Source organism: Mauremys mutica, chromosome 2, assembly GCF_020497125.1.
Source record: "Mauremys mutica isolate MM-2020 ecotype Southern chromosome 2, ASM2049712v1, whole genome shotgun sequence".
Lineage (NCBI taxonomy): Eukaryota > Metazoa > Chordata > Testudines > Geoemydidae > Mauremys > Mauremys mutica.
Genome location: NC_059073.1, coordinates 144023957 through 144051692, shown reverse-complemented (window position 1 = coordinate 144051692; position 27736 = coordinate 144023957). Strand labels below are relative to the sequence as shown.

Genomic DNA, 27736 nt, shown 5'->3' with positions numbered 1-27736 from the left:
ATCAGATCCTGAATTAATTGGGCAAAGTCTTAAGACAATCACGTAACAGTGTGGAGAATGGACAGTCTTGTCTGGTCCTTTTCCCTGACAACAGAATGATAAATATCCACTGGTTCTAGCTTGGTCCAGCTCTAAAGGGGTTTGTTATTTCAGTGAGTGAAGCCAAGATTTTCAGAAGTGATGCCAGATGCCTACCCAGAGACACCCCATTGAATGGAACCTGCTTGTTCATACACCTTAACAGTGTAGCACCAGACTAGCTCCCGCAATGGGTGGGTGGGGGATTTGTTATAAGGTGGTCACCACAGAGAATAAAATTTACTGTTTATATAATTACATCATGGTAGAGTTTGAGGTTCCAAGTGTCTTCACCAAAGCTGGCCCTTTAAGCAGAGGGGGTATTTTTTGTTCTTACATCAGCTTATTTTATAGCCAGTCTAAGAAAGAAAATCTCATCAGGGGCTGGTCCCCTTCCCCACCTTAATCTTCAATTCCTTGAGCCCTCAGCCCAAGAGGCACCCTGGGGCCATGCCTTGTTTCTCAGCTTTTGGGCAGGGCCGGCTCCAGACGCCAGCGTGCCAAGTGCGCGCTTGGGGCGGCGTCCCGCGGGAGGCCGGCAGGTGGCTCCAGTGGACCTCCCGCAGGTACGCCTGCAGAGGGTCTGCTGGTCCCGCGGCTCTGGTGGACCTCCCGCAGACGTGCCTGCGGAGGGTCCGCTGGTCTCGGGGCTTCGGTGGACCTCCCGCAGACGTACCTGCGGGAGGTCCACCGGAGCCGCGGGACCAGCGGATCCTCCGCAGACACGTCTGCGGGAGGTCCACCAGAGCCGCGGGACCAGCGGATCCTCCGCAGACACGTCTGCGGGAGGTCCACCAGAGCCGCGGGACCGGCAACCGCCAGAGCGCCCGCCGCGGCGTGCTGCCCTGCTTGGGGCGGCGCAAATCCTAGAGCCGCCCCTGCTTTTGGGAGCCACCAGTCAGAGATGCCCTGGGGACAAATTGCTCTGTGTTTCAGAAGTAGGTTAAAATGAACCCTTTTACCTTACATTTCCCAGGTGTGAACAAGTGTCAATGTCCCCCATGTGGAGTAGATGGAGGAAAAATGATAGATTCTGAGTCACAGCTCAGATGGTGGTGGCATCCCTGCGACCCATGCTGCTGTCTCACTCCCATCCACCATCTAGCCTCATTCCCATATCTCATTACCACCATCCACCTTGCATCTTCCTCTAGCCCACCATCCCCAATTCCTCCTCCCCAGCCACTTCCAGCCCCAGGGTCTATTCCTGTATCCTAATCCCTACATCCCAAAGATCCCCTGTGTCCCATCCATTATGCCCCCACACTCCCTGAACACCCATCCCCCATGTCCAGGAGTATTCTTTTTGGCCCTGTCCCTTCAGTCAGCCCTATGGACCCTCCACCACTAGGAATCTCCACTGTTGATCACTTGCAAGTGCCATCTTCCTGCCCCTGCAGAGCACAGGATGGGCACCACAGACCTCAGCACTGAGCTCCTGTGCCAGCACAGCTTCCCCTCTCTCTCTCTATTTATCGGTCACAACATCGGTCAACAATTTCCATCCCACCATCAACCTCAGCCTGGACCACACAAGAGATCCACTTCCTGGACATGACAATGCTAATAAGTGATGGTCACATGAACACCGCCCTATACCAGAAACCTACTGACTGCTATACTTACCTACATGCCTCCAGCTTTCATCCAGACCACATCACATGATCCGTTGTCTACAGCCAAGCTCTAAGATACAACTGCATTTGCTCCAATCCCTCAGACAGAGACAAACACACTTACAAGATCTCTACCAAGCTTTCTTAAAACTACAATACCCACCTGCTGAAGTGAAGAAACAGATTGACAGAGCCAGAGGAATACCCAGAAGTCACTTACTCCAGGACAGGCCCAACAAAGAAAGTAAGTACAGAATGCCACTAGCTGTCACCTTTAGCCTGCAACTAAAACCTCTCCAGTGCATAATCAAGGATCTACAACCTATCCTGAAGGATGATCCCTCACTCAGATCCTGGGAGACAGGCCAGTCCTTGCTTACAGACAACCCCCAAACCTGAAGCAAATACTCACCAGCAACCCCCCCCCCCCACACACAAATCTATCCTTGCAACAAAGCCTGTTGCCAAGTCTGTCCACATATCTATTCAAGGGACATCATAGGACCTAATCACATCAGCCACACCATCAGAGGCTTGTTCACCTGCACATCTACCAATGTGATATATGCCATCATGTGCCAGCAATGGCCCTCTGCCATGTACATTGGCGAAACCGGACAGTCTCTATGCAAAATATATGGACACAAATCAGATGTCAAGAATAACATTCAAAAACCAGTCAGAGAACACTTCAACCTCCCTGTCACTCAATTACAGACCTCAAAGTCGCAATAGTCCAACAAAAAAACCCTTCAAAAACAGACTCCAATGAGAAACTGCAGAAATGGTATTAATTTGCAAACTGGACACCATTAAATTAGGCTTGAATAAAGACTGGGATTGGATGGATCTTTACACAGTAAAAACTATTTCCCCATGCTAATTTTTCCCCTATTGTTACTCATGCCTTCTTGTCAACTGTTGAAATGGGCCATCCTGATTATCACTACAAAGTTTTTTTCCTCCTGCTGATAATATCCCACCCTAATTGATTACTCATTATAGTTGGTATGGCAACACCATATGTTCTGTTTTTATGTTCTTTGTGTATATACACACATACACCTCTGTGAAATGTAGCTATGCAGATATAACTTCCCAGTGCAGGCCAGCCCTAACTCCTTTCAACCAACAGAACAGCATCATGATTAAGTGGAGGGGGAAGGGCGATATATATCTATCTATCTATCTTCCTACTGTATTTTCTACTGCATGCATCCGATGAAGTGGGTTTTAACCCATGAAAGCTTATGCCCAAATAAATTTGTTAGTCTAAAGTGCCACAAGTACTCATTCTTTCAACATAACTGAGTGGCTTTTTTACATACAATGTAAAATATTCATTAGCTGTCTCCTCGGTGAGGATTCTGCCACCTTACTGATGGTGTCTGCATGGGCAGACCCTGCATCAAGAACATAAGAACATAAGAAAGGCCGTACCGGGTCAGACCAAAGGTCCATCTAGCCCAGTATCTGTCTACCGACAGTGGCCAATGCCAGGTGCCCCTGAGGGAGTGAACCTAAAAGGCAACGATCAAGTGATCTCTCTCCTGCCATCCATCTCCATCCTCTGACGAACAGAGGCTAGGGACACCATTCTTACCCATCCTGGCTAATAGCCATTTATGGACTTAGCCACCATGAATTTATCCAGTCCCCTTTTAAACATTGTTATAGTCCTAGCCTTCACAACCTCCTCAGGTAAGGAGTTCCACAAGTTGACTGTGCGCTGCGTGAAGAAGAACTTCCTTTTATTTGTTTTAAACCTGCTGCCTATTAATTTCATTTGGTGACCCCTAGTTCTTGTATTATGGGAATAAGTAAATAACTTTTCCTTATCCACTTTCTCAACATCACTCATGATTTTATATACCTCTATCATGTCCCCCCTTAGTCTTCTCTTTTCCAAACTGAAGAGTCCTAGCCTCTTTAATCTTTCCTCATATGGGACCCTCTCTAAACCCCTAATCATTTTAGTTGCTCTTTTCTGAACCTTTTCTAGTGCTAGAATATCTTTTTTGAGGTGAGGAGACCACATCTGTACACAGTATTCGAGATGTGGGCGTACCATGGATTTATATAAGGGCAATAATATATTCTCAGTCTTATTCTCTATCCCCTTTTTAATGATTCCTAACATCCTGTTTGCTTTTTTGACCGCCTCTGCACACTGCGTGGACATCTTCAGAGAACTATCCACGATAACTCCAAGATCTTTTTCCTGACTCGTTGTAGCTAAATTAGCCCCCATCATGTTGTATGTATAGTTGGGGTTATTTTTTCCAATGTGCATTACTTTACATTTATCCACATTAAATTTCATTTGCCATTTTGTTGCCCAATCACTTAGTTTTGTGAGATCTTTTTGAAGTTCTTCACAATCTGCTTTGGTCTTAACTATCTTGAGTAGTTTAGTATCATCTGCAAACTTTGCCACCTCACTGTTTACCCCTTTCTCCAGATCATTTATGAATAAATTGAATAGGATTGGTCCTAGGACTGACCCTTGGGGAACACCACTAGTTACCCCTCTCCATTCTGAGAATTTACCATTAATTCCTACCCTTTGTTCCCTGTCCATTAACCAGTTCTCAATCCATGAAAGGACCTTTCCTTTTATCCCATGACAGCTTAATTTACGTAAGAGCCTTTGGTGAGGGACCTTGTCAAAGGCTTTCTGGAAATCTAAGTACACTATGTCCACCGGATCCCCCTTGTCCACATGTTTGTTGACCCCTTCAAAGAACTCTAATAGATTAGTAAGACACGATTTCCCTTTACAGAAACCATGTTGACTATTGCTCAAGAGTTTGTTTTTCTATGTGTGACAATTTTATTCTTTACTATTGTTTCAACTAATTTGCCCGGTACCGACGTTAGACTTACCGGTCTGTAATTGCCGGGATCACCCCTAGAGCCCTTTTTAAATATTGGCGTTACATTAGCTAACTTCCAGTCATTGGGTACCGAAGCCGATTTAAAGGACAGGTTACAAACCTTAGTTAATAGTTCCGCAACTTCACATTTGAGTTCTTTCAGAACTCTTGGGTGAATGCCATCTGGTCCCGGTGACTTGTTAATGTTGAGTTTATCTATTAATTCCAAAACCTCCTCTAGTGACACTTCAATCTGTGACAGTTCCTCAGATTTGTCACCTACAAAAGCCAGCTCAGGTTTGGGAATCTCCCTAACATCCTCAGCCGTGAAGATTGAAGCATGGTAACAGAGATTCCTGCTGCCAGTTATGTTCCTCATGCGGACTGCTTCAGATTACAAACACCACATGCCTTCTTGGTAGGAAGGGCTGAAAACCATCACATGGAAAGTACAGCAGCAGCAATAGCTGCAGAGACCCTCTCACTGAGATACGGCTGCACGTGGGAGGAAGATGAGGCCTGGTGTTTCAAACTCAAATGATCAAGGAACCTACCACTGAGAAAATTCTTCATATATGTATAGTCACCTCAGTTAAACCTCACTTAAACCTCTACAGTGTTCCCTTCAGTGGGCACTACCAGTGCCGACAGGAGGGGGTTTCCTGTCTGCATAGGTGATGCACTTCCCTGAGAGGCAGTAGCTACGTCAATGGAAAAATTCTTCTTTGACCTAGTGGTGTTTATACCAGGGGTTAGGTCGGAAGAGCCCCTTCTCTCTGAGGTGTGGATTTTTCACAGCACACCTCAGATATAACTTCCCAGTGCAGGCTAGCCCTAACTCCTTTCAACCAACAGAACAGCATCATGATTAAGTGGAGGGGGAAGGGCGATTAGCTCTGATTTTACAAATGATGCTACTTAAGAATGACCCAACGCAATTACATATGATTAATAACTTTGCTTGATTACTATCTAATTCCTTTAAATGTAAGATACCTATGGAAATTTTGAAATGTTTTTACATTGAGATCATTTGAGCCAAAAAATTAGACAAGCTGAATTACAAAATAATTCTGAGTTTCACTGCCTACCTTTAAGCCACCTGGACTCAACCAGGGAACTCAGTCCATAGTGTAAATCAATGCAGTCCTTGGGGTTGCTCTAATTTACATAAGCTTTGAATGAGCCTCTACTGGTCCAATGTACATGGTGGATAGAGTTCTCTACCAACACTCTCTCCCTCCTCCAATACACCCTTAGCATATCCTGTGCCAGAAATTGCAAAGGTGGGGGCACTGTATGGACATTATTCCAAACCTCTGCCACTGAGAATCCCACCCTCTATTGTGAGAAATCCAGCTGCTTTCCCCACCCCCATAGGCTGTTGGAACAACATAAAGGGACTGGAATGCAGCCAACACAGTTTTAAAAACCTAGCAAGTTAATTGTATTCTGAAGAACTGAGTGAAATTTGGAATCTTAATTCACTGTGTGAAACCGCAATTTTAGTCCTGACTTCAGTGAAAATCTCAGCCTTAACAAGGGAGTCGCCAACCTGTTCATGGGTATCTAGCAGTTAGAGCTAGAAACAGGTGTCCAGACTCTTGGGTTCTGTTCCCATCTCTGCTATCGTCTTGCAGGGCAAGCCATTTAACCTCTACTGAGTTTGTAAAATTGGCTTCCTAAACAATAAATTAAAGGCATGAAAGATACCAGACTTAAGATTGCACAAAAGCAACACTCAGATGGGTTGAAAGAACTCTGTGTAGCATGCATGACAGTGAAGGAAGCCAAATGGAGGATATTTACGCTACAAACGGGATCCAAAGCAAGCATGATATTGCATGGGAACAACAATCCTAACATGAACTGACATTCAGACCCAGAAAAAGATGGTTACTCACCGTGGTAACTGTTGTTCTTCGAGATGTGTTGCTCCTATCCATTCCAGTTAGGTGTGTGCGCGCCGCGCGTGCACGGCTCTTCGGAAGACTTTTACCCTAGCAACACTCGGTGGGTCGGCTGGGCGCCCCCTGGAGTGGCGCCGCTATAGCGCAGGATATATACCCCTGCCGACCCATCCGCTCCTCAGTTCCTTCTTGCCGGCTACTCTGACAGTGGGGAAGGAGGGCGGGTCTGGAATGGATAGGAGCAACACATCTCGAAGAACAACAGTTACCACGGTGAGTAACCGTCTTTTCTTCGAGTGATTGCTCCTATGCATTCCAGTTAGGTGATTCCCAAGCCTTATGTAGGCGGTGGGGTCGGAGTTAGATGCTGCAGAATGCAAACTTCTGTGCCAAAGGCTGCATCATCTCTGGACACTTGGGCCAATGAGGCAAAGGTGTGTACTAGCTGCACGACACATCCCCTGAAAGGGTATGTGGGCCAAGAAGGCAGCAGGGAAGCCTGAGCCCTGGTGGAATGTGCAGTAAGGTGGCTCCATGGAACATGGGCTAAACACAGGAGGCGCAGATGCACCAGTCATCGAAGATGAAATCCTCTAGGAGGAGACAGGTATGTCCCTCATCCGGTATGCCAGTACGATGAAGATTCGGGGGCGTTATGCAAGGGCTTTGTCCGCTCGATATAGATTGCGGACGCCCTATGGACATCTAGGGAGGGCAATTGTTGCTCTCCTTGCGATGAGTGTGGCTTCGGAAAGAAGACCGGAAGGAAGCTATCCTGGATGATATGAGAGGCTGACACCACCTTTAGGGAGGAAGGCCGGACACGGTCACAACTGCACTTGCCCTTGAGACACAGTATACCGTGGGTCCATCGCGAGCGCCTGAAGCTCGGAGACTCGTCTGGCCGATGGAAAGGCTACAAAGAAGACTGTCTTCCAGGACAGGTATGCCAGCGAGCATGTCGTCAGTGTCCCGAATGGGCAATCATAAAACTGGCGAGAACCAGGTTGAAGACCCAGGTTGTGGCGGGGGCCAACTGGGGGGGGTATAACGCTCCAAGTCCTTGAGGAATCTAGAAACCACAAGGCGTAAGAATACGGAGCGGCCACTCCCCGCTGGGTGGAAGGGAGAGATGGCTGCCAAGAGTGCCCTTAATGAGGGCCGCGCCATATGCTGCTGTTTGAGACCAGAGGTAGTCCAAGACGGACTGGATCGGGACCTCGGCGGGAGAAACATTGTGCGTTTCGTAGCAGCAGGAGAAACGCTTCCACTCTGCCAGATACGTTAACCGAGTGGAGGATCTCCTATCAGCCAGGAGAATCCTGTAGAGCCGAGGCAGAACAATGTAATTCGGATCGGTTTAGCCACACAGCAGCCCTGCTGTGAGGTGCAGGGATTACCAGTCTGGGTGGTGAAGCTTGCTGCGATCCCGCGAAATGGGGTCTGGGCCAAGAGGTAGGGAAATAGGGTTGGCTACCGACAGGGGTAGCGACCTGGTGTACCACTGTTGCCTGGGATACGCTGGAGCGATCATGATCAGGTGCGGTCTGCCCCTGCGGAGTTTTAGCAGGGCCCTGCAAGCCAGCGGGAACGGTGGAAATTGGACAGCCGATGGCTCATCCACGGCATCAGAAACCTCTCCAAGACTGAGCCCGGGAGAGGTCTTGGAATGAGGAGGACTTCTCTCTGTTTTCGCTCTCGCGGGAGCGAAGAGGGCTATGCGGGGAAAGACCCACTTCCGAAAAACGGAATGGATACCGTCCGGAGGGAACGACCACTTGAGACCGGAAGGATCTGCTGAGGCGATCCGCCAGCTGAAAAGCCTGGCATACAAGGCAGACTGCTCCCAGCTCTCGGACACTGATGCGTAAGGCCAGCTCTTAGGCCGACCAAAGGCCGTGAGTGTGAAGCTGACCCAGGTGAGCACGCAGCCGAGAGATGGGGTGTCCGTCATGAAGGACCCCGAGGGGTGAATGGAACAGCATCCCTGGATACACCAGGGAGGGCACTGACTCTCGGTCGAGGGAGCCTAGGATGCTCAGGGGGAACGAGACGACCAGGGTGGTATCTCTGCCCGGGTGGTACACCAAGGTGAGCCACGATTGGAGTAGACAGAGGCGAAGCCTGGCATGTTTGGAAACAAACGCGCAGACAGCCATGTGACTCAGGAAACCTAGGCCTGGGCGAGCCAAAGTTGTCGGGAAGGTCCGTAGACCTTGTACAATTGTTACCACCGCATGAAACCAAGGCTGAGGTAAGCAGGCTCTGGTGAGATTGGAGTCCAGGGTGGCTCCAATGAATTCTATTCCCTGTGCGGGAACCAGAGTGGATTTTACCATTGATGATCAGGCCTAGACACCGGAATAGGTCCGTGTCGATGCCCACAGGACTGGTACTTGGGCTCGGAGGTCCCTCGAACGAGCCAATGTGGAAGAGAAATGGGGACATGAAAATACGCGCCCGTCATATCGAGGGCGGCATACAGTCTCCGGGATCCAAGGGTGGGATGACGGTCCCCCTGGGAACCATGTGGAACCTATCCGCGGCGTGAACTTGTTGAGGACCCGCAGGTCTAGGATATGTCTGAGACCTCCCTTCGCCTAGAGGATTAGGTTTCGTCCCTAGGCACCTCTTATATAGCTCCGATGAAGAGGAGCGTCCGCACCTGTTGCAAGAGGAATCGCTCATGAGAGGGGTCCCTAAGAGGGACGAGGATGGTTAGAAGGACCTTAACCTTGAGGGCCTGATTGACGCCCACGACCGCATAAGTGACGCCTGCTGGCAAAGTCTTGTCTTTGTCTAGGCGCAGGGTAAGAGCGGTGAGGCTGGGGACGGAAAGGTCGGCGCTAAGCACCGGCGTGTGCATGCTAATAGAGAGCGGAAAGTGACCCTGCTGCCCTTCAGGCTTTGCAGCTTAGGGCCAGCTTTCTCAGAGAACAGGCCTTTGCCAGTGCAGGGCAAGTCCTGTATAGTGGACAGCGGCTGCGAGGGAAGGCTCGATAACCAGAGCCAGGAAATGCGCCTCGTGGCCACACCCGAGGCCAGGGTCGTGGCAGCGAAGTCAGCAGCATCCAACTAGGCCTGGAGGGAAGCTCTATCCAGCTTCTTCCTTCGATCCAGGAGGGCATCGAACTCTTGACGTGAGTTCTGAAGAACCGACTCTGTAAAGTCGCCCACCGCCACCCGTAGTAGCGGCTAAGCAGGGCTTGCTAGTTTGCTACACAAAGTGGCAGGGCCCCCGCCGAGTACATCGCACGGCCCTGTAAGACCAGTCGCCTAGCCCCTTAGGATTTAGGAGCTGGTGCCTGCTGGCCATGGCGTTCCATCCCATTGAGGGACTGGACGACAAGGGAGCGGGGGGGGGGGGGGTTAGATGTACCTAGGTACTCGTACCCCCTGGATGATGCTATGCACTTGCATTCCGATCTGAGGAGGGCCCGAGGAGTATGTTCCTGCCCCCCGCCTCAGCTGGGGAGGAGGAAGAAGAAAGGCCAGGGACAAGCGGGTCCTGTGTGGACTCGCACTCCTGGACGACCTCCTGATCTGGTGGGATCTGGGGACCTGGTGGCTGAACCGGGGCTTGCTCCGTACTGGTCGCAGGGGGACAGCTAATTGCCGCCTCTGGCACCCAGAGCTCCGACGGAACGGAGCGAGATGGGAGCACCAGTATGCCTCTGGCTTGGCAGTACGCCCATGGTGACTAGAAGGACCTCTGATAGGTCTCCTGGAAGACTCTGGAGGGCACATCGGAAAAGAGAGTACTGCGCATATGAAGTGTCCGCACGTGGCAACACCGATGCGTGACTGGGTGGCCCTGAAGGAGCTGAAGAGCCTTCGGTAGAGTCTCCTTCTCTAACTGACGTCGCTCGACTCAGCACCGGGGATCGGTACCGGGAGACATACCGGTACCGAAAACGAGACCTGCCACCGGAGCTGTGCTGGGCGGTCGACCTAGAGCGCGAGGCTTGACGTTCAGGAGTGGGTACAGGAGTCTCGGTGCCTGGGGCGGTGCCGGAAGCGGGATCGGTGCCGAATGTACTGGGCCAGCGAACGGTGCCGCGAGTACTACAGGTACCGCAATGGAGAACGGTGCCGAGACCACGAGCGGCGTCGGGACCTCGATCGGTGATGGGACCGAGAACGTCTGCGGAACCGCGATCGGGACGGTGCCGCCCTGCGGTGCCGACGCAGGGTGGCGTGAGCAAGACAGGCTCGCCAAAAGACCATATAACCCGCACCGGCGATGTCGGGGGTTAAGCAGCGCAGGCTCTGCCCTTGCCATCAACTCCCTCGCTGTGGAAATGTTCCCAGCGTGGAAGGAATAGTGAGCTCGACCACAGCTCGCACCGGGGAGCATTCAGGTGTTGGACTCGACGGCTCTTGCGAGGCCGTAGTCTACGGTGCTGATACTGTCGGTGCCGTAGCAGTCACCGGTGCCGGGCAGCCCGACGTAGTAGAGCGCTCGGGCTGCGGAGCGGGCCGCTCGGACGCCGCTGAAAAGTGAGCTCGACCACGGTTCGTACCGGGGAGCTTTCCAGCACCGGACTCAACAGCTCTTGCCTGGCCGGAGTTAACGGTGTGGATACTGTCGGTGCCGCGGCAGACGTCGGTGCCGGGCGATCCGACTGAGCATAGCGCTCGGCTGCGGAGCAGGCGGCTCGGACGCAGCGTCATAGCGAGCTTGACCACGGTCTGTACCGGGGAGCTTTCCGGCACCGGACTCGACGGCTCTTGCCTGGCCGGAGTTAATGGTGCGGATATTGTCGGTGCCGCGGCAGACATCGGTGCCGGGCGATCCGACTGAGCATAGCGCTCGGCTGCGGAGCGGGCGGCTCGGACGCAGCAAGTATATTGTGCCTCTTCATCCTCCAGGAGAGGGAACCATGCCGAGTGGACGTCGGAGTCAGCGAGGGCCAGTGCCGGGAGGCCTTGGCGGCACCCGGGAACCGGTGCCGAGGGAGCGCTCCTTGAAGACTAACCAGCGCTCGGCGCCGAGAGCGGAGGAGCAAGAGCTGCCTCCCTCAGGAGCTGTTTGAGACGAAAGTCCCGCTCCCTTTTGTTCTAGGATCAAAGGCCCCGCGAATGCGGCACTTATCTGTCAGTTGAGAATCCTCGAGGCACTTAGGAGAGGATCTCTTGTCGGCAACGGCTTGTGGCCGGCCGAGCATTGTAAACCCTGTGGACCGGGCATCGGACCCGGCACCGGGTGAGGGGAAGGGGATAAACCCCGAACCCCTGAAAATAAATCCTATACTACAAACAAATAAAGTTAACTACAACTATAAACTATACACTAAACGAGAGAAACTACGAGTAGCTAGGGAGGTGGAGGTCAGCTAAGCTGCGCTCCACTGTTCTAACGGCCGTCACGGGCGGAAAGAAGGAACTGAGGAGCGGATGGGTCGGCAGGGGTATATATCCTGCGCTATAGCGGCGCCACTCCAGGGGGCGCCCAGCCGACCAACCGAGTGTTGCTAGGGTAAAAGTCTTCCGAAGAGCCGTGCATGCGCGGCGCGCACACCTAACTGGAATGCATAGGAGCAATCACTCGAAGAAGAATATATAATTAATAACAACGTTGCCAAGTCCAGATGAGCTACTTGTATCAAAAACAGTGTTTCTCACCCGGGGGGGTCACAACCCCGGGAGGGGACGGACAAAAGGTAATCACTAGGGTTGCAAGGCACTGAAAATTTTCTGACAATCTAAAGTAAAGTTTGCTGCACACCCTCTTTTCAAAGTCCTTTCTATTAGCCCTTCAAAACATGAGTTATATTGGCTCTGTTAGACTTGACTTTTATTGCAAATATAAAGGGCTTGTGAAAAGTTTTTATTTCGTATAAAGGGTCGCCAGCCTGAAAAGGTTGAGAAATACTGGTATAAAAACCTATTTTCTGTTTTAAATAGGAATTGGGGAAAAACTGCAAGGGAATCCAACCACCACATAGGAAACTATCCGAAGAATGATCAGACCCTTCTGGCTGTAGGGTGACCAGATGTCCTGATTTTATAGGGACAGTCCCGATTTTGGGGTATCTCTTATATAGGCTCTTATTACCCCCACCCCCATCCTGATTTTTCACATTTGCTGTCTGGTCACCCTATTGGCTGAAATGGAGCAAACGCTGCAAATTGTCAGCGGCAGAAGTCATTAGCGATTAGTAAATTATTTTAATCTTGAGACTGAAGAAATGTGACCGCACAGATTGTGAGAATTTGTAGCTTTAGCTCCCCCCTCCCAATCAATCACTTTAGCTGTGTTATTTCAGAGGTGTCTCACCAAATGGTCTATGTAAGACACTATGGGAATTGATCATTCCTCTGTGGTTGGCATTGTAAATATTTCCAAGGACGATGTACACCAGAAATAAAACCAACACAGACACAAGATGACTCATGGGATGGATAATAGGTTTGCAAAGCCTTCTGGCTCTAAATCTGTGGGTTTTAATCCAGCCCAAGTCAATAGTAAGTGAAAGTTGTATCATCTGATAGCTCTTTGGTATCCTATGTGAAGTGAGCTTAGAGGTCTTAGCCTGGTTGTCAAGTATCTACATTTCAAAAGCAACCTCTCCAATTGGCAGCTTTGGTGGTAGCCTCACTAGAGGTATAACGGATTTAACAGACCAAGTACAGTGAATGTCCCTCTGGAAACTGTTCCTTTACATCAGGGCAGTGGTGCTGGAACAATTTGTATAGTGGGGGTATTGAGAGCCATTGAACCAAACTGTAAATCATATATATGATGAAACCACTTCAAGCCAGGGGTGCTGCTGCACCCCCAGCACCCCTAGTTTCAGAACCTATGCATCATTGGTGGGGCATTGTACCAATGTGCTGGGCCTATTTTAATAAATAGGTTATTTAGTTATGCTCTGAAGGAAGTGGATTAATGTCTCCATGCTTATCTAGCCAATACATTTAACCAAACACCATTTGTTTTAAAAGAAAAATGTCATGAAATATTTTAGGAAAAGTTACCATGCCATGCAATATATTCAATATTGCCATGTAATAAGTGAATGAAAGTTCTGTGGTTTTAGCTCAAGAAGCAGACTGCAGTTCAGGGAACTGAATCATGCAATGAAACTCAGAGACCACTGTTTTGGGAAAGCAAAATATTTGGCTATCTGTAGCTCAAACCTTTTGCAATTTCCAGCAGGGAAGTTATCAAGAACAGCTTGGATGTTTCAAGGCAAAAACATTAATTTGAGAGCAAGTTGATGAAAAATTAATTTGAACGAGGGTGTTATTTTGATGGCTTGCTGCCAAATGCTGTGTTCAACAATCAGATCAAAATCAGATTGTCAACCTCCTGAATTCTTGTGTAAATTACTTAAACAAGACTTGGGTTGATATCCTGGTCCCATTGAAAACAATGGCAAAACTCATTAACATGAGTGAAGTCAGGCTTTTACCCTTGCTGAGAGAGACAAACAAATACTACAACCATATCACTGCTAAAAGTGATATAAATATTTTAATTAGAAAAGCATCAGACTAGGAATAACCATGACGCACAATTATCCAGAAACAAATCTTATGGGTGAGACCATTAGCACTGGGCTTTTAATGCAGCACACATAGGATGCTAAAGTGTTTTACTTTTAGATCCCTAAAGCTATTTCAGGTTGGCTTGTTCCTACTTCCATCTTCCTCCAATCAAACTTTTATTCAAGGTCAGAGTGAAGTCTTAATTTTATTTTAACCAAATCCATTAACACAGGGCTATAATTCAACTCATTTTCTCAAACCCATTGTGGTCTCTGGTCTTCCAGGTTGCTTGACTAGGAATTCAAGAGAACGTACTGTACCCACAGTAAGCACTCCAGAAGTACAGACAGGATTGTTTAAGTGCAAAGGAAAAAAGTGCTCTAATCATTTTTGGCTTGCTTTAATTTTGCAACATTTCTGTATCTGTCTTTCATCTTATTAACATGGGTTTTTTTCTCCTGCCCATCTCCTTTCCAGGCAATTGTAACTTTCATTTCCATCTCAGATATTTATTCAGCACTCTCCAGGGTGGGTAAATTCACACTTTCCTATGCATTCACACACAAACAAAAATGAGAGCTGTCAACCTAGTCTCAAAACAAGATTGAGACAAACAGTTTGTATTTGTAGTTACTGCTCAAGGTTAAGTGACAGAAGCATATTTAGCTCACCAGCTTCATTTGCAAAACACAGCTATGATTTAGTTTTCAAACATGAAAATAATTCATGAAGTTAAAAATGTGAGCAGCCATGAAAGGCCACTTGATTCACCCAGTGTGACTTTCTGCAGGCTTTTCCCTTGTTCATTAATTGGATTTGCTCTTGATTACCTCCAGAGAAGAGCTTCAGCCACTTCCCATTGTAATCTATTGAAACGTTCAACTGTTTTAACTGCTAAGAACCTGAACTAGAGAATAATTAGCTTCGGGTCAGTGCTTCGACTAATCAGCTTCTGGAATTCAGTAGTCCCCTTACATCATTTATACTTCTTTAAAGATATTTATAGGTGACCTTTGTATTTGCATTACAGTCTTCTCTTTGCAGAATAAAAAGTTTCAAGAATGATGTAAACCTCTTTGTAAATCTTGTGTCTTAATAACAGTAACTTAAAATTTAGAATTTACAGAGTAGAGCCAGAACACCCTGAGAGGCAAGCCTACCAGATTATACCAGGGGTGGGCAAGCTACAGCCCGTGGGCTGGATCCAGCCCTTCAGGGCTTTGGATCCGGCCCACAGGATTGCCCCCGTGGTGCTGTGGGCCCTGCACCGCTCCCGGAAGTGGTCAGCACCATGTCCTTGTGGCCCCTGGTGAGAGGTCAGGGGTGGGGAAGAGGAGAGGGGCAGAAGGCTCTGTGTGCTGCCCTTGCCTCCAGGCACCACCCCCCACAGCTCCCATTGGCTGGGAATGGGGAACTGTGGCCAGTGGGAGCTTCGGGGGAGGTATCCACAGACAAGAGCAGCATGCAGAGCCCTCTGCATCCCCCACCTCCCAGGGGCCGCAGGGTCATGGTGCCGACTTCTTCCGGGAGCAGTGTGGGCCCAGGGCAGGCAGGGAGCCTGCTTTGGCCCCAGTGCGCGCTGTTGTCACCCCAGTGCCGCTCCAGGTCAGTAGCGCTGGGTCAGAGCCTGAACCCCTCCTGCACCCTAACTCCCTGCCCTAAGCCTCTTCCTGCATACCTCCTGCACCCCAGCTCCCTTCCCTAAGCCCCCCCATACACCCCTCCTCTGCCCCAACCCCTTTGCCCTAAGCCTCTTCCTGCACACTGCACCGCCTCCCACACACTGCACTCCCTCCTGCACCCCAACCCCCCCTGGCTTGGCCCTGAATGCAATTTCCCCACCCAAATGTGGCCCTCGGGCCGAAAAGTTTGCCCATCCCTGGATTATACAATCCAAGAAATCTGGGTTTTGTCAGTGCTTAGATGGAAGTCAGAGAAACAAAGGACCAATTACTGCAATTACTACTGACACATTGTTTGGGCCATTTAAAACTAGCCTGGAGTATATAAAGTAGAACATTCTTTCACTAAATGCACAAAGCTCATGTCTTTGGCAATACAGTCATTACAGCATTCGTATGTGTCTCATTGCTCTGGGATACCTTGAGCATGAAAGGCATCATATACCAACAAATTCAGTTCCAGAACAGCACAGTGTGGTGCAGATCCTCAGCAAAATGATAAGCAATAGAATCTGAAGTAAATACCTACTGTGTTTTACCAATGAGTCAATAAAAGTATTTGATCAAATTACTAGGGTAACTAGTCTGTCTGTTAAGGACCAGCTTTATGAACAGATCCAGTCTTGAATATGATTAGCAATGCTCTGTGTGTGTGTGTGTGTGTGTGTGTGTGTGCACACAATGTAGTTAATTATACACATAATTAATAACTATTAACTAATAGCAGTTTAGTATTCAATATTTTATCCAGAGATCTCAAAACATTTTTCAGATGGATGAATCAAGGAATAGATGGGTTAAGTGATAGTCAGTTGCAAAGCAAAGAACAGAATGCAAGAAATTTGACTCTGACTCTTGCTTTAGCCAGTAGACACTCAGACTATAATTTTTTCCTTGGTACTTTTCTTTGTCTTTTGAACTCTTGGAAATAATTTCAAGAATTTATGCAAGCCATTTTTCTATAAGGAGTTTGGGAAACTAATCAACTCCTCATGATTAGGAGGATTGATTGTTTTTACAAGACCATCTTAATTTGCATTATGACAAAGCCTGTTCTGGCGAAAGACTGCAGTAAAAAACTAGAGAAAAAAATCTGAAATCTTGAAGAAAATGTAAGGACAGTCTAGGTTATGAGGTCAGTTGAAAACAAACATTTTCCAAATTAGGGGACAACACTATGAAAGGCCTACTTCTTATAGATTCATAGACTCTAGGACTGGAAGGGACCTCAGGAGGTCATCGAGTCCAATCCCCTGCACTCATGGCAGGACCAAATACTGTCTCGACCATCCTGGAGAGACATTTATCTAACCTACTCTTAAATATCTCCAGAGATGGAGATTCCACAACCTCACTAGGCAGTTTATTCCAGTGTTTAACCACCCTGACAGTTAGGAACTTTTTCCCTAATGTCCAACCTAAACCTCCCTTGCTGCAGTTTAAGCCCATTGCTTCTTGTTCTATCCTTAGAGGCTAAGGTGAACAAGTTTTCTCCCTCCTCATAACACCCTTTTAGATACCTGAAAACTGCTATCATGTCCTCTCAGTCTCTTTTCCAAACTAAACAAACCCAATTCTTTCATCCTTCCTTCATAGGTCATGTTCTCTAGACCTTTAATCATTCTTGTTGCTCTTCTCTGGACCCTCTCCAATTTCTTCACATCTTTTTTGAAATGCGGTGCCCAGAACTGGACACAATACTCCAGTTGAGGCCTAACCAGCGCAGAGTAGAGCGGAAGCATGACTTCTCATGTCTTGCTCATAACACACTTGTTAATGCATCCCAGAATCATGTTTGCTTTTTTTGCAACATCACACTGTTGACTCATATTTAGCTTGTGGTCCACTATAACTGCTCGATCCCTTTCTGCCGTACTCCTTCCTAGACAGTCTTTTCCCATTCTGTATGTGTGAAACCGATTGTTCCTTCCTAAGTGGAGCACTTTGCATTTGTCTTTGTTAAACTTCATCCTGTTTACCTCAGACCATTTCTCCAATTTGTCCAGATCATTTTGAATTATGACCCTATCCTCCAAAGCTGTTGCAATCCCTCCCAGATTGGTATCATCTGCAAACTTAATAAGCATACTTTCTATGCCAATATCTAAGTCCTTGATGAAGATATTGAACAGAGCTGGTCCCAAAACAGACCCCTGCGGAACCCCACTTGTTACATCTTTCCAGCAAGATTGGGAACCATTAATAACTACTCTGAGTATGGTTATCCAGCCAGTTATGCACCCACCATATAGTAGCCCCATCTAAGTTGTATATGACTAGTTTACCGATAAGATCATGTGAGACCGTATCTTTCTTCTTCTAAGTTCACCATTTCAAAAAGCATGCTTTGAAAGGGCTGCAGTCAAGGTCACAAGGAGCCTTGAATTAATACATTAAGATTTTGCAATTAAAACTTGAAGGTTATAGCAGCCTCAAAACCAACCAGGTGTGGCACTTGGTGGTTAAACTGATGCAATCCTGCAATCCCTAGCAAGCTCTTTTTACAGAGGAAAGGCAAAGGGAGGCTCCCCTACATCAGGGAAATTCTCAGGTGGGAGTTTCTGACCACTATTCCAAGATGGTGCAAAGGGGCTGAAGAACTGAGGTAAAGAACTAGCATCTTCAACTCCAGCTCAACCAGAGGTCTCCCTAGATCAAACACTTGCATGATGGGGCATGACACCATGCATTTGCTTTTATGTAAAATCAGTCCTTTTTGGAGAGCTGCTTCTACTTCAGTTGTTCCAAAATCATAAGCGGAATCAGAGGCACTATTCACAGGACTTATAGCAAGAAGCTTCACTGCACCCATCCAAATGCTAATTGAGTACTTGCATTATTTATATATATCTATATATAGATATTCCCAGTCACCATGCTCATTGTCTTCGCTTTCACCCATCACGTCTCCTCCATTCGTTATCTACATTTTTTTTGGCTTACTGTATATATTGTATGCAGTTTTGGGCAGGAATCCCATTTTTATTTTTTATACCTTTATAGAAACCAGAGGCCCCAATCAGGATTGATGCCATGCAAAAACCATAAAAATCACTGCCTTGAGTACTTACACTGTAATTAGACAAAAGACAATCCAAAGGTGGAGTAGGTTATGTCATACAACATATAGGCAAAGTCTTTAGGGTGCTGGTATGTTACTCTTTTTTGTTTTGCAATTACCATTATGGGATTGGGTGAGGGAAAGTAAATAGGAGCAAAGGAGAGGGAAGAAGACAGACAAGAAAGACACTGAAGAGGGAAGGGAGAAGGAAGAAGGTTCAGTTTGTTTTGTAATGCACCATTTGCGTCTATGGCATTGGGATAGCACCATTTGCATTTATGTAAAGTAAACAAAAACAGACCTGTAATATTCTGGGCAGCATATGCTGTTTGTTCTCTTTCACTGGTATATATTGTAGGCAGCATCTCTGCACCTAAGAAATGAATTATATAGGTTAGACAAATAATCTTCACTGACAAGATGCACAGCTTTTTTAAAAAAGAAAAAAACAAAACAAAAAACTCCAGCTTTGCCACAACGAACACCAGTATTTCTCCCAAGATCTAACCACACAGAACTGGCAAGACTATCAGCAAAATTTGCCTCTAGAGAGCAGAAAAACAGAAGAGGAAAGTGTTGAGGACATTGCATGCAGTCTGAACTCGCTGTACCTTTGGCAGTTAGAAGGAACTGATGGGAGGTAAAGACCACAACCCCTTTTAGACCATCAGAATCAATACAATGGGAAGGGATGAGTGTGTCCAATGGACACTGCTCCTCAAAGATTCCAGGATCTCAGTGCAGGCATCTTGATCCCACAAGCAGATACACACAGAAGCCACTCAAAGAAGAGCTCTTAGACCGTAAAATCATTTTGTTGCTGCTGTTCAAGTCTCCATATTGACTTTTCTAAGCAAGTCCCCCCACAAACACACATACAAATAGATGGATAACATAATCACAAGGATCTTGCAGAGTTTGCTCTGGCAGGAATGGCACTGTTGATGTGAAATGTGCCTATTATTTTTTGTGACAAATTACTACACACGTTACCACTGCAAGTTCCACAATAGGAACCGTTTGTTTTAAGAAAAAAATATTTGACTAACACATGGATTAAAGAAGTTATATTTACACAATCCGTACCAACTGCAAGCTTTTTCTAGGAATAAGAAGAAGTCCAACAATACAGTAGTGTCAATTTTAGCAGGAAAGAGCTTTTATTAAGGATTAAGCATTAACAGCTAAGCTTATCCTGCTGTGATAGCATCCGAAATGTTGAACGTAGAATCATAACACGCACCCTTAGGAAAGACTTAAGCTGAGATTCCCAGCTTTTTCAAACCATGATTACACATTCAGCATTCATAACTAACTCCTCAGATGTGTCCCAGAAGCCTTTGCACGGATTCCCACAGCACTGCGGACGTAGCCATGTCAGTAGATCTTGACAAGAAGTGCTGTGGGAAGCAGTACATTGGCATATAATGCAGTAAGTTCAGGGTCTGGAAATGACTCTTGCAAACAGCTGAGACAAATCCACTGCATCTCAACCTCAGAGACATGGAGTAACAGAGTGCTAGTAACTCTGTCACAAAAAACAAACAACCCTCCCACCCCCCACATTGTTGGGAACCACTGCCCCTAGAGAAGCCCTCATGAACCAGCTGTCACCAATGAGTATCAAATATTTGCTTAGATTTATTTCTGCCTCCTGATCCCATGCAAGAAAACCTGTACGGATCCCTGTGCAGTGATCAACTACCATTTCCACATTGTGATTAGTCCTCCACACCTTGGATACAGGAAAAACCAGGACTATCTGCAATAGTCCTGTGGTAGGTTGCTGTCCTTCATTCTCCTTGACTCCCAGACTCCCTCCAGAGCTGTGCTCTCAAGGACTTCTGTCACATTGTCTCCTAGGATCCCTGGGGTGTGTGTGCGCACCTATGCTGAACATACTCTCATAGGCTGTACTGTCTATGCCAGAAAATCTCTGAAGGACTGGAGAAGTGATTTGTCTCTTCCCAGCCTTACACCTGGACCTTCCAGTCTCTGCCTGGCTGCACAGAGAAACCTTGGAAAGGAGAAGAGGAGGGAAAACAAGGTCAGCGGTGGCTGTTCCCCTCCCCTTTCTAATGTCAGGAGAAGATCCACACACAGAGGATCGCTGTTGCACCCAAATTCAGAGGCAGGGGGTGGAACAATAATGACTGGGGGCCACAAAATGAATGGGAGTAACTGATGTGATGGCCGAAATTCTTATTCCCATCAGTCACTCTGCAGCAACTGCTCCACCCCAACAGAGAAATCCAGTAGAAGCCACCATGGCTTTCAAACAATTCCATAAACAGACAGTTTGCCTGCTGCTGCTTCTGCTGAAGCATCACCACAACAATGTGTTGGGACAAGACCAATATGCTAATGTGCTTTTAATCACCCAGGGACAAAGCATGTCATAGCTGGGCATTAGCTTAGCAACATCTGAGATGGTGCCCAAAGCAGTAAGTTAAAAAACAGCAACAAGGCATAATTTGGCTTAAATTGCTTGGAGCAATCCTTCAATTTAATTGTGCTCCATTTAATTTGGTTATATCATTAGGAACAGGACAATCTGTCTTACAGGTAGCTGCAACTCATTTTGATCACTTTTGGCAGCTATTTCTGGGTGGCTATAGACTATTTCCATTTAACAAGGAAGACCAACATTTTGAAGGAAATGAAGGGAAAAGCGGTTAGAGGAAGATTCATGGCAAAAAAAAAAAAAAAAAAGGAAGATTTTCAAGGAAAATCCAAGTGACTGGGGGAGATGGTGCTGGTGAGTCAGTGGACTGCACTTTCCTGTGAGTCAGTATCAAACCAGTTCTGTCTCTCTCTAGCCCTTTCCTCTTCCTGCATTTTCTAATGAAAAAACATTCTTTCATACTTCACCACATTTACCACTTGTCATGGTCCTGTTGGAATAGAAAATGTCCTACCCAATTGTTTCATTTTTAAGCAAGGACATCACCCCAGTATGGACACAAACAGCTTGCTCCCCTTTTCTTCAGACTCTGCAGGCCTTGCTGTTGCCAAGCAACAGCAGTTGGGCCTGCTCTCAACTACAGCCTGTTAGAAGAGTTCTTCCAAAGCTATAGCAATACTTAGCCCAATTAATGTTCAACATCAGCTTTCAACTACGTGCATTGTTCTTCCACACGATGAAGAGCCACCATGACGGGCAGTCTTCTCCAGTGCTCACTCATCTGCTGTTTACTGGCATCAGGCATGGTGAAAGTACAATAAACTACCCCTCCAAGCTACTTCAGGCAGCATAGGATGGTATATTTGCCATTACCCTTTGAGGGTTGTTTCTCACTTATCTGTACGACTGTGGGGCCAGAGTTTTCCTGTGAAATAATCAATCTTCCTTTTAATACCTAGCACTGAACCCCCAATCATTCATATTGTGGCTAGTGACACCGAGTTGCTGAAGATTCTGTCCAGTTTGCTATCTGAAGAGTTTGAGGGAATTACCCTATCCTATGCCAGATGAACTGAGATTTTGAGCTCCTGGATCTTATAGAATGTTAAAGCCTGTTTGCTTAAATATTTGTCTTTAGCTAGGTTCTCATTCCCCTCCTATCACCCCCTTGGAGGGCTAGTGGAAAAGTAAGGCTGTTTTGATTTTTGCCTTTCATGACTGCTAGCTGCCATTTTTCCCCTCTACACAGTATCAAATTTGTCAGGAAGAAAAAAAAGTCTTGATTTTCTGAGTCCTCATCTTTGCCAGATCCAGATATTTCCCCATCCACAGCGGAAGAGCTGAACATAAGAACGGCCATACTGAGTCAGACCAAAGGTCCTTCTAGCCCAGTATCTGGTCTTCCGACAGTGGCCAATGCCAGGTGCTTCAAAGGGACTGAACAGAACTGGTAATCATCAAATGATCCATCCCCTGTTGCCTATTCCCAACTTCTGGCAAACAGAGGCTAGGGACACCATTTGTGCCCATCCTGGCTAATAGCCATTAATGCACCTATCTACCATGTATTCATCTAGTTTTTTTGAACCCTGCTATAGTCTTGGGCTTCACAACATCCTTTGGCAAAGAGTTCCACAGGTTGACTGTACTGGAACTAGAGAAGGAATTCTTTCGCATCTGACATTTGATTTTTGTCTCTTGGTTTAAAAAAACATCTGTTTCCTTTTCTTTGCTCTTATCAGGCACCATGGCAGATCTTGCAAAACCATCTTCCTTGAGAAATGTCAACTTCTGATTTATCTTCAATAGATACAAGTTCAAAAAGCAGATGACTGGAATGCATTGCTTGATCCTGTCCTTGGATTAAGGAGAATGGAGACGGCAGCCAGTTTCTTGACCAAGGGAACACTATGAACATTTGACTACAAGAGGCTCTTGCCCTGGTTTTTGTCAGAGTCACAGCTCTGGGGAATGGTGAGTGCCCAGAATGCTGCTCGGACTCAGAGCTCCATCCCATAAAGCATAAGTCCTTCATGGAGTCTGAAAACAATGCCTCACAAATAGGACATTTTTATTCTTCCTTCAGTGATTCCAGGCTATACTACCATTGTATGGGCTGCATACAATGGTAGTGCAGCATGGACAGACCCAGAGGGATAAAGGCCTCAGTGGCAGAGTTTTCCAAGCCAAGAATGAGGGAGGAGAGCGGTGAAGAAATATCTTGCTACTGCCAGCAAATTAGTTTAAAATTTTAATCTGTAAAGTTAGCAAGTATGAGAAGTGGAACCACTAGCCAAGCTCTACTACCACAGCTAGAACTTTTGGCAAGCTCCAGCTGGGAGCAGGGCTAACTCATTTCCCAGCAACAGCTTTGAATGGCCACCAGTTTCCAAAGCACAGAGGGAGCAAGTCCAGCCGTACCTGGATCAGGAGATGCCAACAGCTAGCATGGCACCACATCAGTAGTACACAGTTAGCGTGGAGTGGCACTGGAAGTGAATTTCCCTCCCCAAATTTACCCGGGGCTCCATTAAAATGGCAAATTTAAAAAGTTACTCAGCTTTTCCAAGCTCCTCAGATTACTGTAATCAATGGGATGAAAATAATTGAAGTTATTAAAAATCCAATAGCGTTCTTTTAGCATAAACAAGGTGAAATTCAGTCTTAAAATAGAATTTGCCAAAGGTAATTAGATTAAAAATGTGGGATTGTTAGAGAGGGCCATTAGATCACAGAAACCCAAATAGGTTAGTTAGTAAATCAAACAGTGGGATGTGGACAGTGGATGAATTAAGAGGCTGGCCAGCTTGAAAACATGGATAAAGCAAACAGGACTGAGAAAATATAAAGTGAAGGAAGAGCCTACAGAGAAAATTAAAAGAGAAGATTATTATGGAAAAAGCTAAGGGTTGTAGGATGAAACACATAGCTCAATAGGTTTGTCAGAGGTGAAGTGAATGGCTTAAAGACCACTTTAGTTTCACAAGTAAACTACACTTCTGTTTTTCTGTTACAAAAATAAAGCTCATGAGACATTCAGGCAGAAAGATCAATATTTGATCCCTTGTGCCTCTTTTAGGTCACAGATGAGATGAGCAATGAGTGCCCTTTAGATATAGTAACTGGAAAAGAAATGACTGAAAGAGTCATGTCAGCTGCAAGATGCTTGCAGGATTCCTGGAGTCTAATAAATGAGGCTCAAGTGTCACAGAAAATATTACTTTGCTGTGGGCAGTTGTGCCAGAACATTTGCTGATTAATACATGGAAGCATTAAAAGTGTCCAAGCTTTGTGTGTTAACAGATTTCTTTCATTTTATTCTGAATAAAGGAGATATATTAATGCATCCTTCAGGTATCACCCCAAAACAAATCTCTTATGAAATTGCCTCTCTTACATGCATATTAGAGATTTGAATTCTCTGGGGCTTGGTAATAGACTATAATTGAGTCTTCCCCACTACTGGATATGCAAGTATCCACTGCAATAAACTACTCCTGTTTCCACTGGCTGTACTCCCTGATTGATTTTAGATTGAATCACAGTGGTCCATGCGTTCGTGACCTCCATGTTGTTCTCTGTCCCACATAAAACTTCTGACCTCAGAAACATAATTAATTCTGACCACAACAACCCATCTACTCTGGAATGCATAACACACACTGCCAAAAGCCTAATAACTTCCTTTACCAGGTCCCTGTGGAATGGTGGGTCAAATTAAAGTTTTGATCTACATCTTCAAAGCCCACCAAGGCACTGGCCCAAGTTATCAGAAAGACCACAGGGATCTGACCTCCGACAGCTTTGTTCTACTGGCAACATGAAACGTGTCAAGCTTAAAAAGGACGTGTGTGCAGTTTTCTTGCCAATAGGCCTACGGCTATAAAACATGATTCTGGAAAAGGTCAGGATGACCTGGCCTTTTCTCAATAACACCATTAAAGAGCTCTAAACAGAAATAGAACCACCAAACAATATACAAAATAAACTTAGTCCAGACCCTGTAGATGGGAAGGGGAAAAACAGAGTGTGTCCCCACTCTCTAATTTTAGAAGGAATTCAGATAGATAATATGGCTCCCATTACCATATTAATTTATTTTAGAAATCAAATAGGTTAGACTGATATACAGCCTTTCACCTCTTGGTCTGACATAGTCATAGACTACATCTTTAAGAACATTAGTAAATTTTCCTCTTAAAATGTGAAAATTGTGGACTGCTACCCCTGGAGGGAGATTAAGGTCCACTTATCTACACTAGGGGTATATTGCATAGGGGGGAAGTACAACAAGCTATTAGCCTGCCAATGGGCCTCAGCCTGGAGGATCCATCTCTAGGATGATAACTGAAATTTCACTTTCTAGCCCTTCACAAAAGCCCTTTCAGTCTTTGTTCTCAGTGCTGACATTGCAAGACAAAGAACCAATTAGTGCCACATACACAGGTAGTTTTGGGGATGTAGACAGCTATTCACTAGGAACTCACCTGGGACCAGCAAATTAACTGCATATACATTAAAATGGCCTGATGGTTAATGACTTTCAGTCACTACTGACCTGGGATAATTTTGAAATAGTGGCCTTCAGATGAAAGTATTTCCTCTTAGTCATTTAAACCATCTTGTACCCCTGGAAAATCCTCTTCTGGGTTGTGTGATGGAGATGAAGTTGGTGGGCGGTCAGACCATTGTTTTGTCAATGGGTTTCCTAAACCTCTGTGAATAAGTGTCACTGCCCAAAAGCCAACTAATGGTCTCATTCCTTGTGGATCTCTGTATTGGAAACTTCAAGGAACAAATTTGTGTCCTCATTAGAAACATACAGATACAGCCAGATCGAATAAAGGCAGGGATAAAATTAAGAGATGAGCTGCAATAGCATGACATTTTTTGCTCTTCTTTAGACATGGAAGAGCCAAGGACTGGAGAGTTTTATTGAATATTTTAATGATGCGCCACAGCCATAAAATACTCTGCCACCTTTCAGCTATCAAACAGCCATTTGCAGATGGATTAGCTGCCACTCAGTTGTACAGAGATGGAGACACACAGGCAGGTTTAACTCTCCACAAGCACCATAAGTTGTGAGATAGCCCATCCCACACAAGCAATTCAATGGAGCAAATCCCAGAAGTTCAGCTTGCGTGGGGAACAGCACTTTTACCAACAGGGGCGGCTCTAGACATTTCACCACCCCAAGCACGGCAGCATGCCGCGGGGGGCGCTCTGCTGTTCACCGGTCCCGCGGCCCCGGTGGACCTCTAGCCGCGGGACCAGTGGACCCTCCGCAGGCATGCCGCCGAAGGCTGCCTGCCGCCCTCCTGGCGACCGTCAGAGTGCCCCCCGTGGCGTGCCGCCCCAAGCACGCGCTTGGCATGCTGGGGCCTGGAGCTGCCCCTGCTTACCAACAACAACAAAAAAGTTTTACAACTGTTTTAAAAACAAATGGGCTGTGTTTATCCCTGGCATGACTCCCATGATGTCAATGGAATTATGATGGGACGAATTAGACTCCACTTCACTGAAAGGCACTGATGGGAGGACAACGTTACATTTTAGTGCTGGTTAAAGGTGGTCAGCCTTGCAACGCGAAGTCTTATATCTCCAAAACAGCTACAGCTAGGACAAATTTTCCCCACAGTGGCCTCTCAACTTTGTTCTTCACTTGAATTTCTAGAGTAGAGAAAGCTGTACCTGTGTCTACCTTCTGCCCTTGGCCCTCTGCTTCTAGGGTACCGAGGGCAGTGCAGCCTCCATGACCTATTCTGATATTGGCTTCTCTGATGCGCTGGAGGACAAAGGCATTCATAATTGCGTACGAGTAAAATGATTTTTAAAGTTGTAGGGAAGCAAGATATAAATCTATTACTTGAGTGTGAGGCATATTTAAAGACATATTTCATCAACAAGCAGCACAACATCCATTCCATAGTCTTTTGTTAGCACAAGTACTCAGCAGTGCAAAAATATACCCCTTGGGTCTTCATTATATCTTATGTCAACACCCGTCAAAACCCCTGTCAGCCAGGAATTTTTATCATAAGACAAATGTCATGCAAATTTGTTCTGAGTCAGCACTCCTACCCATATCTGTACCAATTTCACTCACATTCATTTATCCTCCAGTTCCGTCATTCAGTGCCTTGGTAGGGACATGCTCATAGTTCAAACCTGAGTTTATGGCTGATTGATTCAAGAGACTCATTTTTTTGCCTGAAGGAGCAACCACTTTATGGCACTGGAATATGAAGGAGCACAGTCTGTGTAAAAACTATGTATGTGGCATTCATGAATTTCGATTGATGGGGCTCTTTCCTATGGGGGTTTGAGATGAGTGTGTCAATAATTTCACTGACAAGGTGGGGGAGACAATATCTTTTATTGGCCCCAACTTCTGTTGGTGAAAGAGACAAGCTTTTGAGGTACACAGAGCTCTTCTTCAGGTCTGGGAAAGATATTACCTCACCCACTTTGTCTTTCTAGTATCCTGGGACCAATATGGCTAACAATAATTCCACTACTGATCATCTTTTCATTTATCTTTGTGCCGCTTGGAAACAGTTTATCTGAGATGTGGCAGTTCTTGCATAAACTAGATGATGGATGTAACAAGTC

At 46.3% G+C, this 27736-nt stretch overlaps 1 protein-coding gene across 2 annotated transcripts in view; it reads right to left on the bottom strand.

The window, feature by feature from the left end:
* Nucleotides 1-21713, bottom strand: part of LOC123362904 (tetraspanin-15-like) — a 321860-nt gene extending 300147 nt beyond the window's left edge. Inside the window, exons 1-2 of one of the 2 annotated variants that reach the window (XM_045003460.1) lie at nt 21636-21713; nt 19019-19090 (exon numbers count right to left, since the gene is read on the bottom strand). In XM_045003460.1, coding sequence (XP_044859395.1) covers nt 19019-19039 — 21 coding nt within the window. In that variant the 5' untranslated portion in view covers nt 19040-19090; nt 21636-21713. Of the gene's footprint in view, nt 1-19018; nt 19091-20422; nt 20897-21635 lie in introns of those variants that run through there. The other variant, XM_045003459.1, reaches the window with a different exon arrangement.
* Nucleotides 21714-27736: the final 6023 nt, after the last annotated feature.